Genomic DNA, 10,812 nt, shown 5'->3' with positions numbered 1-10,812 from the left:
GCAAGAAACTACTGCCACCCTTACAGTGGAGGGACAGAAGGATACCTCTTGTTACCAAAGCCCATGCATGGGCTGGGAGTTGGAGCCAGGTAAGCAGGAGGAGACAGGCTAAGGTTGGGGGAAGGGGATAGATACTGTGGTTTGCGGGTGGGGTACTCTGGTTTTTTCCTCAACCCCTCCAATTTCCAGAAGTGCCTCTTATTGATGGAGCCCAGCAACTCAGCCTGGGCGCCAACCAGCATGGTAGTCCAGGCCCTGCAGCCTTCGTGGGGTCAGCTCCTTTCCCCCACTGCCATACAGAAAAGATCAGGGTAAAGGCAAGAAATGGATTTGAGGGCAAAACAGTCCCAGGATCAGCACAGAGACATTAGGGGGGAAAAAATCAAAACATAATTGACGAATCCATCCCTTTGGGAAAAATCAACTCAGGGTGCCTACACAAAGGTAGGTTTCTAGAATGACAATTTTTGTCCCCAAACGTCATTTATAGCTGTTTTTTTCCAAACTAGGATTTAACCCTGGCCTATTCACTATATTTAGTTATTATAGCTCTTAAAATATTTTAATTTAGAATAACACTTTTTCTTGACTTGAAGGAAAGAGGCCAGTTGTCCTATAGGACATCCCACCTTCTAAATCTGCTTTTGGCTTTCCTTTAGCGTCATCCTCTAGGTTATTCTATAACCTTGATTAGATCCAAGTTAAACATTTTTGGTAAGTACATATCATAGTTAACAGTGTCTACTTAATGTTGGCACCCCAGCAGGAGGCACATAACATCTGACTGTTTTTAGCTTTAATAATGCGAAGGTTTACCACTGTATTAGGGTGGCAAAAGCTTGATAACTTCACTGTGCAGTTAACGTTCTTTTAGAACCACGAAGCTTCTACCTTGTTAAAGCTCAGTTTCCTCATATGAAATGTGAATAACAGGGTTATTGAATACATTAAATAAATTAATGCATTTAGAGCACCTAGGACATAGTAAACATTCAAATAAAGTCACAATTATTATTATTTTGGTTGCAATTTTAGCATCAGAGAATGTGAAGCAGAAGAATCAAAAGCTCCTCTTCCCCAGTTCCCTTTTGGAGTCTGACAGAATAGGCTAGAAGTTTAACCTTGTTGCTAAAACAGGTGGACAATTTACTTCGTTTTCTTGTATGTAAAGAAAACTATCATTTGTCGAGGGCTTTGTATGTACAGACATTGCACTAAACACTTTACAAACATTTTCACATTTAATCCTTCCTTAAACCCAACAAGTAGAACTATTACCTATTTTTCAGATAAGTAAACTGCGCCAGGAGCATAGCCTCCGGGAAGCGGCGAGATGGGACTTGAAACTGGGGATTCTGCCCTCTCCTGGGGTTAATGAGACTTGAAAAAAAAGACATTATATAAAACGGCTTGCTCCTGGCTTTACTGCTTTAAGAAATCTATTATTTCTCAGTTGTCACCTCAGGAAGCTCTGAGTGTCTTAAAGTTGAATTCCCTCTTTCCTGCTCCATTTTTCAGCCCGCACAGCACTTGGCTTCATCTAACTACGTATTTACTTTATTATCCTGTCCTCCCCAACTCGAATGTCAACTTCACGAGAACATGGATTTTGTCTGTTTTGTTCACTGCTGTCTTAGCATTTACAGCAGTGCCTGGTACTTGGCAGGTAATCGTTAGATTTGTCGAAAGAAAGAATAACACGCTTCCGGAAGCATGAGGAATCAAGATTAAACGAGCTTGGATTGAACCTCGTAGGGACCCTTAGTACCCCTTCCCGCCTTCCTATAGGTGAGAGGAAGAAAGGAAAAGCCCCGCCCCTCACCCGGCCCCAGACGCGGGTGAAGCCGTCGCTGCGCCGCTCGGCCAGCGGATTGGATGACGGAGGAGGGTTTCTGAAGTCGCGTTCGATACCTCGATTCCGCGGCGACGGCGCTTGCTGTGCGCGTCATTTCCGGCGGCGCGGAACAGAGTGGTCAACGGCTTGCGGAGCACCATGCCCAAGTGAGTGGCGCACTGAATCTGGGGATGTTCGCAGTCACTAATTGTGACCCTGAAGGAACGCAGAGCGGGTGTCTGGCTCCTGAGGCCTCTGGGGAAGAGAGCGGGTCTGGGGAAGAAAGGGACCGGGGATTCTAGATACCCCTTTTGGAGTGTGGAGGTCGACTCCATGTAGGGAAACAAAAAAACCTAGTTTATATCAGGACGCTTTGTTTGACGTCTACGAATCGTGACTAGGTCTTTTGTTAGTTTGTTTGCTTGTATGTTTTACCTTGGATGAATAGCACTTAGGTGGGTGGGCATCTATTAACTGGTTGTCATCTCTTTTTCTTTAACCTTCCACCTTTCCAGGTTTTATTGTGACTACTGCGATACATACCTCACCCATGACTCTGTAAGTAGTGTTTCTTTTCAGTTTCAAAAAAACTTACATGTAATAAATTAGGTTTTTTTGGTGTAAGTTTGTGTTTTTCATCCTCATTACAGAGGTTTAAGGGCTATTGCTTGACGAAAATAATTTGGGGTGTTTATTTTTCTACCCTTCCCGTAACTGTCTTCATAATTTGAAGTTATTAGTCTTCTAACAGTCAGTGTTTTCAGTGGAGACCCAAGATGATAACGCTTTAGCAAGTTTGAAGATGAAAAAAAATCTATGACAAGTGAAAATTCCAGAAAAGTATCCTGAAGCTCAAATACTCGATTGTGTCAAGGCACTCAAATGTATGATTGATTAAATTGGAAAGAAATGCCAAAATTGAAACTGAGTACTTCAATTTGATTAAAAACTGCTTAGTAAATAACAACGGCATCCAAGATCGAATATTTACTGTGTGTCAGACAGTGTTCCAAATGTTCACATGTGTTATTTTGTTTAATGCTCATGATAGTCCTATGAGGTTAGTACTATCTCCATTTTACAGAAGAAGAAACTGAGGCAGAGTATGAATAACTAACTGACTATATGTTACAAACTATTGGGTTGTCAGGAAAGTCATGATGCATTTTTGCATTGAAAAACATAGAAAAATACGTCATGAGTTTCCCGACAACCCAACAGTAAGTTGTTAGAGCTGGAAGATGAGCTTAGGCAATGTACAACAGAGCTTCTATGTCAGCAGCTCTCAAACTTTTTTGTCTCACGGTCCCTTTAGCCTCTTGGGTTGTAAAAAAGAAAATTAGGTTATGTGGGTTATATCCATTAATATTAGCTATATTTGAAATTAAAACTTAAAATTTAAAAAGCACTTATTCATTCATTTTAAAGTAACAATAACAAACCTTTACTTGTAACAAAAAACATTATAAAAGTGAAAAATAGCTGTTTTCCAAAAAATAAATAGTATAAGGAATGTTTTAACATTAGCATTATTTTAACATTTTTACAAACCTCTGTATTGTCTGACTTAATGGAAGACAGCTGGATTCTCATCTTCTGCATTATATTTGTTGCACTACATTTTGTTTGAAGTATATAAGAATCCAGCCTCACATGGATATGAAGTTGAAAAAAAAGTGCTTTAATAGCCTTTTCAGATCATTGTAGGTATACTTTAATACTTTACATTGCTTCATCAAAACACCACAAATGGTTAGTTACAGTGTGGAATCTGAAACCACATCAAACTTCCCACACTTTGTTTACATTAAAATTCACCGGTCTGTATTGCAATTTGAGTGGATCTTTTACCATGTGATTTTGTAACATGCTTTGGTCATTTGGAAAATACTGGTTCACTCAGTTATGCAGGTCTTCCAAGTATGGACACATTTAATTATATAATATGAAAATTGGCATTTGTTAATGTCACAATCTAATCAGAAATGGCTTTTAAGTTTCCAGAAGTCGACAAGCTCATGGTGGCAGATAAGGTTTTCTAAAATTCTAATTTTTGTTTGAAAGGTCAATTTTCAAATACTACCAATTGCTTTCCTTTAAGTAACAGGCTCCCTTTATTTACTTTTGAGAAGTCTGAAAAATCAGTTTATTTCTCAATTGTTCTTTCGAATAAAAATAATGTTCTATCAAAGAGACAGCTGGGAGAGTTCATAAGTTGAACAGTTTGCTTGCCTGCTTTTCTTTGAAATAGCATATTTGGACATGCAGCAGAAGTGCTTTGTACATACTTCCCATTTTGTCACCCAGAATATTAAAAAGACATGAACTCAAGGGTTGAGATTTAATAATATTAATAATTTTACTGCTTCTTCAAGGACAGTCTGAGTGAAACTGGCTTTTTACCCCCTGTGAGTGCGTGATATTAAAAGTACAATAATTAGGGGCCGGCCAAGTGGCGCGATGGTTAAGAACTGGCTTGGGACGCCAGAGGGCCCCGGTTCGGGTCCCACATATGAGGGCCAGTGACACTGCCCTCTACAGATAAGATGCTGAACAACAGCTCAACCTGGAGCTGGGCTGCCATGAGTCGCCAGCGACGGCATAGGTTACCTCGGGCTACCGTGTGTAGACAGCAGCCAGTGTAAGCGTCCCTCAAGCCTCCGTGAGCGGCCGTCCAGAAGCCGGCGACTGATCTGCCTTGCCTAGGGAAGAGCGCAATGATGGTGCCAACTTGGGCCAGTGAAGCAACGTCCTCCACAACTAGACTGAAGAACAAAACGACAGCAACTTGTCTGTTCCCCTTTCCCCAATTCCCCAGCACTGTTCCCATCCCCCCAATTCCCCAATAAAAATCTTAAAAAAAACAAAAACAATAATTACTAATGCATTGAGTTGCCATTTCCTTGATTCATTTCAAAGTGCCAGGAGTTTGGCATCATCAATGCAAATGTCAATACAGCGAAAAAGAGAAGTAATGTCTTAAGTAATGTCTAAGTATTACTATGAACCTGCTTTGACCTTGCAGACCCCCTGAAGGGTGTAGGTGTCTGTGAACCACACCTTGAGAAATGCAGCTGTATACTTGCTGCCTTTGCAGAAACCTGATTAAATCAGAACTCGATCATGTCTTGAATAGGAGCTGCAAGAACTTAACCAATGATTTCTCTGTTGGTACTTCATTTGGAATTTTTTTTGGCACATGATCAGATGTAGTTCAGCATTAATAGATGGGTGGAACTTGTAAGTAGGTTGATTCCTCCTAAAGAAATAATAGTTCTGAATATTATTAAATAGTTCTGAGCAAATAATCTGAAGATTGGGCCGGCCGAGTGGCCCGTTGGTTAAGAACTGGCTTGCGACGCCAGAGGGCCCCGGTTCAGATCCCACATAGGGCCAGTGACACTGCCCTCCACAGCTAAGATGCTGAACAACAGCTCAACCTGGAGCTGGGCTGCTGTGAGTCGCCAGCGACGACTGCAGCCCCTGTGGCATTGGGTTGCCATGGGCTACTGTATGTAGCCAGCAGCCAGCAGGAGCAGCCAGCAGCCGCAGTGAGCAACCGTCCAGAAGCCGGCGACTGATGTGCCTCGCCAGGGAAGAGCGCAATGATGGTGCCAACTTGGGCCAGTGAAGCACCGTCCTCCACAACTAAACTGAAGAACAAAATGACAGCAACTTGTCTGTTCCCCTTCTCCCAATTCCCCAGCATTGTTCCCATCCCCCCAATTCCCCAATAAAAAAATCTTTAAAAAATAATAATAATCTGAAGATTGTCCTGGAAGAGGCTCTTTCAATAAGTTGGTATTGATAGTAGCTTGCCTATACGCCTGCAGTTATTTTGTTTTGATCCCTAACCCCTTCTCTAAGTCATTTGGAGAGTCTTAATTTTCTGAAATCGTTAGTGAGGGCTATTCCCTTCTACCCTTTTTCAGCACTATATTTTCATATACCCACTCATCTTGTTAATGCCAGAATTCAGAGAATTGAAAAATATCTCTATAATAACTTTATGAGAAACATCAGGAACTTGCAATACCGTTGTTCTAACATGAAATCTTGTGAAAATAGTAGGAAATGTCCATCATGATTGAGGCAGTTCCCTGTGGTAGACTTTGAAATGTATAAAACATTCAGTGCTGTGTATGTAACTTTGAAACTATTACTGATTCTTAGGCATGATTTTGTTTTTAGGCTTGAGGCATCGTTGTTGTAAGCATAGTATAAGTGGTGGTTTGGGAGATAGGGAACAATATTTTGAAATCGGGACCCACCCACATGACGGTCAGATCTGCTGCTTCTGATGCAATCCTGTGAAGAGAGGCTCTACCAGTAGGGGGTAGTTAGGTAGCCTTGGAGCATCTGGATGAGGTCTGGATTCCAGGCCTGGGTTTGCTGCTTACCAGCTATGTGTTTTGAGACAAGTCTAAGCATGAGTAGAATGTCATTTATTTCATGAACTTTATTGAGTTTTAATTTATGTTCAATTAAATGCCCACTTTTTTTTTTTAAGATTTTATTGGGGAATTGGGGGAAGGGAACAGCACTGGAGAATCAGAGGAAGGGGAACAAACAAGTTGCTGTTGTTTTGTTCTTCAGTCTAGTTGTGGAGGACATTGCTTCACTGGCCCAAGCTGGCACCATCATTGCGCTCTTCCCAGGCGAGGCAGATCAGTCACCGGCCTCTGGACAGCTGCTCACTGCGGCTGCTGGCCGCTCACGCAGGCTGCTGGCTACACACGGTAGCTTATGGCAACCCACTGCAGCAGGGGCTGCAGCCTACGCTGTCACTGGCAACTCACAGCAGCCCAGCTCCAGATCGAGCGGCTGCTTACCATCTTAGCTGCAGAGGGCAGTGTCACTGGCCCTCATATGTGGGATCGGAACCCGTGCCCTCTGGCATCCCAAGCGAGTTCTTAACCAACGCGCCTCTCGGCCAGCCCAGTGCCCACTTTTTAAGTGTGCAGTTTGATGACTTATGAGATGATTAGAACTTGATGTATACATCAAGCTATAGAATATTTTCACCACCTCAGAAAGTTCCCTTGTGTTCCTTCGCAGTCCCCTACACCCTTGGTCCCAACTGATCTGGTTTTTATTACTAAAGATCAGTATTACTAGATTAAAACTTCATCTGAGTGGAATCTTATAATATAGACTCTGCGCTTATGTCTGATTTCTTTTGCTCAGCATGTGTTTGAGATGGGTCCATATTGCATGTATCAGTGATTCGTTCTTATTAGTATTCCATTGTACTTTGCACATGTGATTTTTAAGAAGATTGAGACACTGCTTGTAAAGTACATAACATGGTGTCTGGCATTTAAGTGTTAAAAAATTATTAACTTAAAAAAAACAAAAGGTTAAATGTGTGGAGTTTATATTATGTCAATTTTACCCAATAATGCTGCTAAAGAATAAAAGGATTAATGAGCTGGAGACAGGTCATGTGTGATTCATATAGAGTCTTTATTCTGGACACATAATCATTTAAAAGCCTATATTCTCATAGACAATGTTATTTAAATGTATGTAAGCTATATTATTTTGCTATAGAATAACCTAAGACAGGGTATTAAAATGGTGTTGTTTTAGATCTTGGGCTTGCAAACTTTTTTCTTAAAGTGCCAGATTGTAATTATTTTAGGTTTGTGGACCATACGGTCTTCGTTGCAGTTACTCAGTTCTGTTGTTGTAGAGAGAAGATGTGGGCAATACATAAACAAATGAATGTGGCTGTGCTCCGGTATTTTTTTTTTTTTACAAAATCAGGCAGCTGGCCCATGGGCCATTGTTTTGCTGACTCCTGGTTTACGTAATAAATAGTGTAGATAACTTACCTTAGTACATTGTTGGATAATGTTTATAAGTGATGGCGTTAGCACCCAGCTACAGCTGCTAAAGGTAGCCAGGCCACCTATATAAAGGTAAGGCTTTATCAATTTTCTTGTTTGGGAAATTTGTTTCTGTGACTGATATGACCTTTTTGTTTTACAGCCATCTGTGCGAAAGACACACTGCAGTGGTAGGAAACACAAAGAGAATGTGAAAGACTACTATCAGAAATGGATGGAAGAGCAGGCTCAGAGCCTGATTGACAAAACAAGTATGTTTCAGCCTTTTGTTCCGATGTGGTAGAATGGTCCCATTCTTTCTCATCCCTGTCTCTCTCTTGTTTTGCACAGAAACAACTCGTTCTGAATGATAAATAGGAGCATTCTGATGTGTTGAATGAAAGAAGTGGAAGGTCATTGGTTTCCCAGGGATATAGGAACACATTAATATTAATTATTAAGGTTGGAGCAATTGGGTATTGGTTAGACTGGGAAGTGAGGCAGAGAAGAATGAATTGCCTAGTATTTCTTTATTAATGTGGACCAGATTTTGTAGCAAATTTATATAAAACCTCCTTTGTAGTGATCATAGTTCTTAGGACTGTTTTCCTTTTATAATCGGAAAAGGTGGGGGGATGGGTTTGTAGTTCTCTTCAAAGAGCTTGAGAGAGTTTCTTCGTCTTTGTAGTTCTGACAAAGATAATCAGTCAGAAAGGAAGTAACTGATGTGACGAAAGTATCTGAGTATGTTTTGGGCCCCTGTCGGACGTGCCATAATCTTTTTGTTAAATTAGGAATGTTTTTGTTGTTCAGGTAGTTGATTCCAAGGCACTGACAGGAGATGTTGCATTTCTATGTTAGCTCATCCTGTTGTATTTGAAACATGGCCTTTGTTAATTATTTATCGTACTTAGCTGGCAGGCAAATGTGGACTTTGATTGTGATATGATTTAAAAAAAAACTGTTATGGAAAATTTCAAACATGGTAGAAAGACACATTTAATGAATGAACCTCCCATGGCTGTGCACCGCCACCTCCCACCTCCCACCACCCCCATCACCCCATCCTATTCCCCAGCACCCAGCTATAGCAGTCTCATTTCATTTATACCAGTTTTCAAACTAAGCACTATTGACATTGGGTTGGATGAGTCTTTGTTATGGGAGCTGTCCTGTGCATTGTATGAAGTTCAGCAGCAGCCCTGGCCTCTGCCCACTAGAGGTAGTTATCAATTCCCAGTCATGACAACTAAAAATGTCTCCAGGCAGTGCCTAGTAGTACTCCAAGGTACTACTGGCCCTCTGGTTGACAGCCACTAAATACTTCCATCTCCTTCCTTTATCCCTCTTGAATTTTTAAGGAGCAAATCTCAGCATTGTCCCATTTCCTTTGAAAAATTAATTATAATGTAATCTTTTTCCTCTGTTTGAAAAGATATTAGAAATTTGGCATTAAAGGTTAGCATTCTATTCGCTTAGTTATTTTTTTGTATGCAGCAGAAGAATTTAGGATGAGTATACGTTTTTTGGGTTTTTTTAAAGTTTTTTTTTGTTTTGTTTTTGGTTTTTTTTGGAAATTGAGGGAGAGGAACAACACTGGGGAGTCAGGGAAGGGGAACAGACAAGTTGCTGTCCTTTTGTTCTTCAGTCTAGTTGTGGAGGACGTTGCTTCACTGGCCCAAGTTGGCACCATCATNGAGGCAGATTGGTTGCCAGGCCCTGGACGGCCGCTCACGGCGGCAGCCAGCCCCTCACGGTAGCTTTTTACAGCAGCCCACTGCAGCTCCACTGCAGCATATGCTGTCACCGGCGACTCACAGCAGCCCAGGTCCAGGTCGGGCTGTTGTTCACTATCTTAGCTATGGAAGGCACAGCGTCACTGGCCCGCATGTGGGATCCGAACCGGGGCCCTGCTGCTCAGAGCTGGTGTCCCAAGCCAACTCTTAACCAACGCGCCACTCAGCTGGCCCGAGTAAACATTTTTTGATGGAGGACTTTTGGAGGAGAGGAGGTAAGCCCTCAGGGACTCACCTCATGATGTCCATGATTATGGTGACATTGAGTCAGCTGCTGAACCGTGGCTTAGCCACTCCCTCAGTATCTATAGGTTGTCCTTTCACATGGTGTGGAGCTGCCTTATTAGGGTGTGATCCATTGTAGAGCACAGGCTCTGTTCAGAGGCGTATGAATAGCTGTTCATAATCTCCACTCTAGGTCACTTCTTTGGACCTGGTCCTCATGAATTATCAGTGATTTACTTGAATAATTTGACCCCCTTTGCACTGGTGGGGGTGGAGTGGGATGGGGGTGGGAGCCTGGGCTACAGACTGCACTGAATTGGGAAGGGTTTACATTCAGAAATAGACTTTATGAGTGTATTTTAGTATTTACTTGTGGCTCCTTTTACAAACCAAATATAAATGATCTTCAGTTTCTTTTGTGCCTCTTATTGTCTGAAATAAAAATTTAAAGTTGATTATATTAGACACTTTTTAAGACCATAATCTCCTTCAGGGCAGGCTCTTGCTTTGAAATATTTGTTTTTTCCATGTCTCTTATCTCGGTGCATTAATTTTGAAACTGGTAAGCCAAACGGTATATTGTTTTGACTCAGCCTATATAGGAATGATCGAAGTTTATAAAGCCTGGCCTTTAGACAGGTATCGCCCATTTTCAAACAGAACTGTGAATGGCTTGAATTGGTTATAAACCACATCTACAGATTAAAGATGACCACTTCTCTTTGGTAAGACATTGATAGACGGAGGTTTTCACTCCAATCTCCAGTAGTTAATTCAGCCATAGCGGTGCTGTCTAAATAAAAACAGGTTAAAAAACCCAAATCAATAAACCAATTAATTGCAATTTTAGTTGGTGGATATCTAAAGTTGATTTAAAAACTGGAAGCCATGATGTAGTAATCTTAGATGATTACTTTTTATTTATTTATTTATTTATTTTTAAAGATTTTTATTGGGGAATTAGGGGGATGGGAACAGTGCTGGGGAATTAGGAGAAGGGGCACAGATAAGTTGCTGTCAGTTTGTTCTTCAGTCTAGTGGAGGACGTTGCTTCACTGGCCCAAGTTGGCACCATCATTACGCTCTTCCCGCGCGAGGAAGATCAGTCGCCGGCTTCTGGACAGCT

General features: G+C 41.5%; 1 protein-coding gene across 3 annotated transcripts in view; it reads left to right on the top strand.

The window, feature by feature from the left end:
• Nucleotides 1-1,935: 1,935 nt before the first annotated feature.
• The window catches only part of SNRPC (small nuclear ribonucleoprotein polypeptide C), a 14,280-nt gene continuing 5,403 nt past the window's right edge, over nucleotides 1,936-10,812 (top strand). For 2 of the 3 annotated variants that reach the window (XM_019660949.1, XM_019660948.1), the window contains exons 1-3: nucleotides 2,008-2,105; nucleotides 2,350-2,392; nucleotides 7,829-7,937. In XM_019660949.1, the coding sequence (XP_019516494.1) occupies nucleotides 2,026-2,105; nucleotides 2,350-2,392; nucleotides 7,829-7,937 (232 nt within the window). In that variant the 5' untranslated portion in view covers nucleotides 2,008-2,025. The other variant, XM_019660950.1, reaches the window with a different exon arrangement.

This window comes from Hipposideros armiger, unplaced genomic scaffold, assembly GCF_001890085.2.
Source record: "Hipposideros armiger isolate ML-2016 unplaced genomic scaffold, ASM189008v1 scaffold_331, whole genome shotgun sequence".
Classification (NCBI taxonomy): Eukaryota; Metazoa; Chordata; class Mammalia; order Chiroptera; family Hipposideridae; genus Hipposideros; species Hipposideros armiger.
The sequence above is the reverse complement of the archived record's forward strand: the minus strand, read 5'-3'. Positions and strand labels throughout refer to the sequence as shown.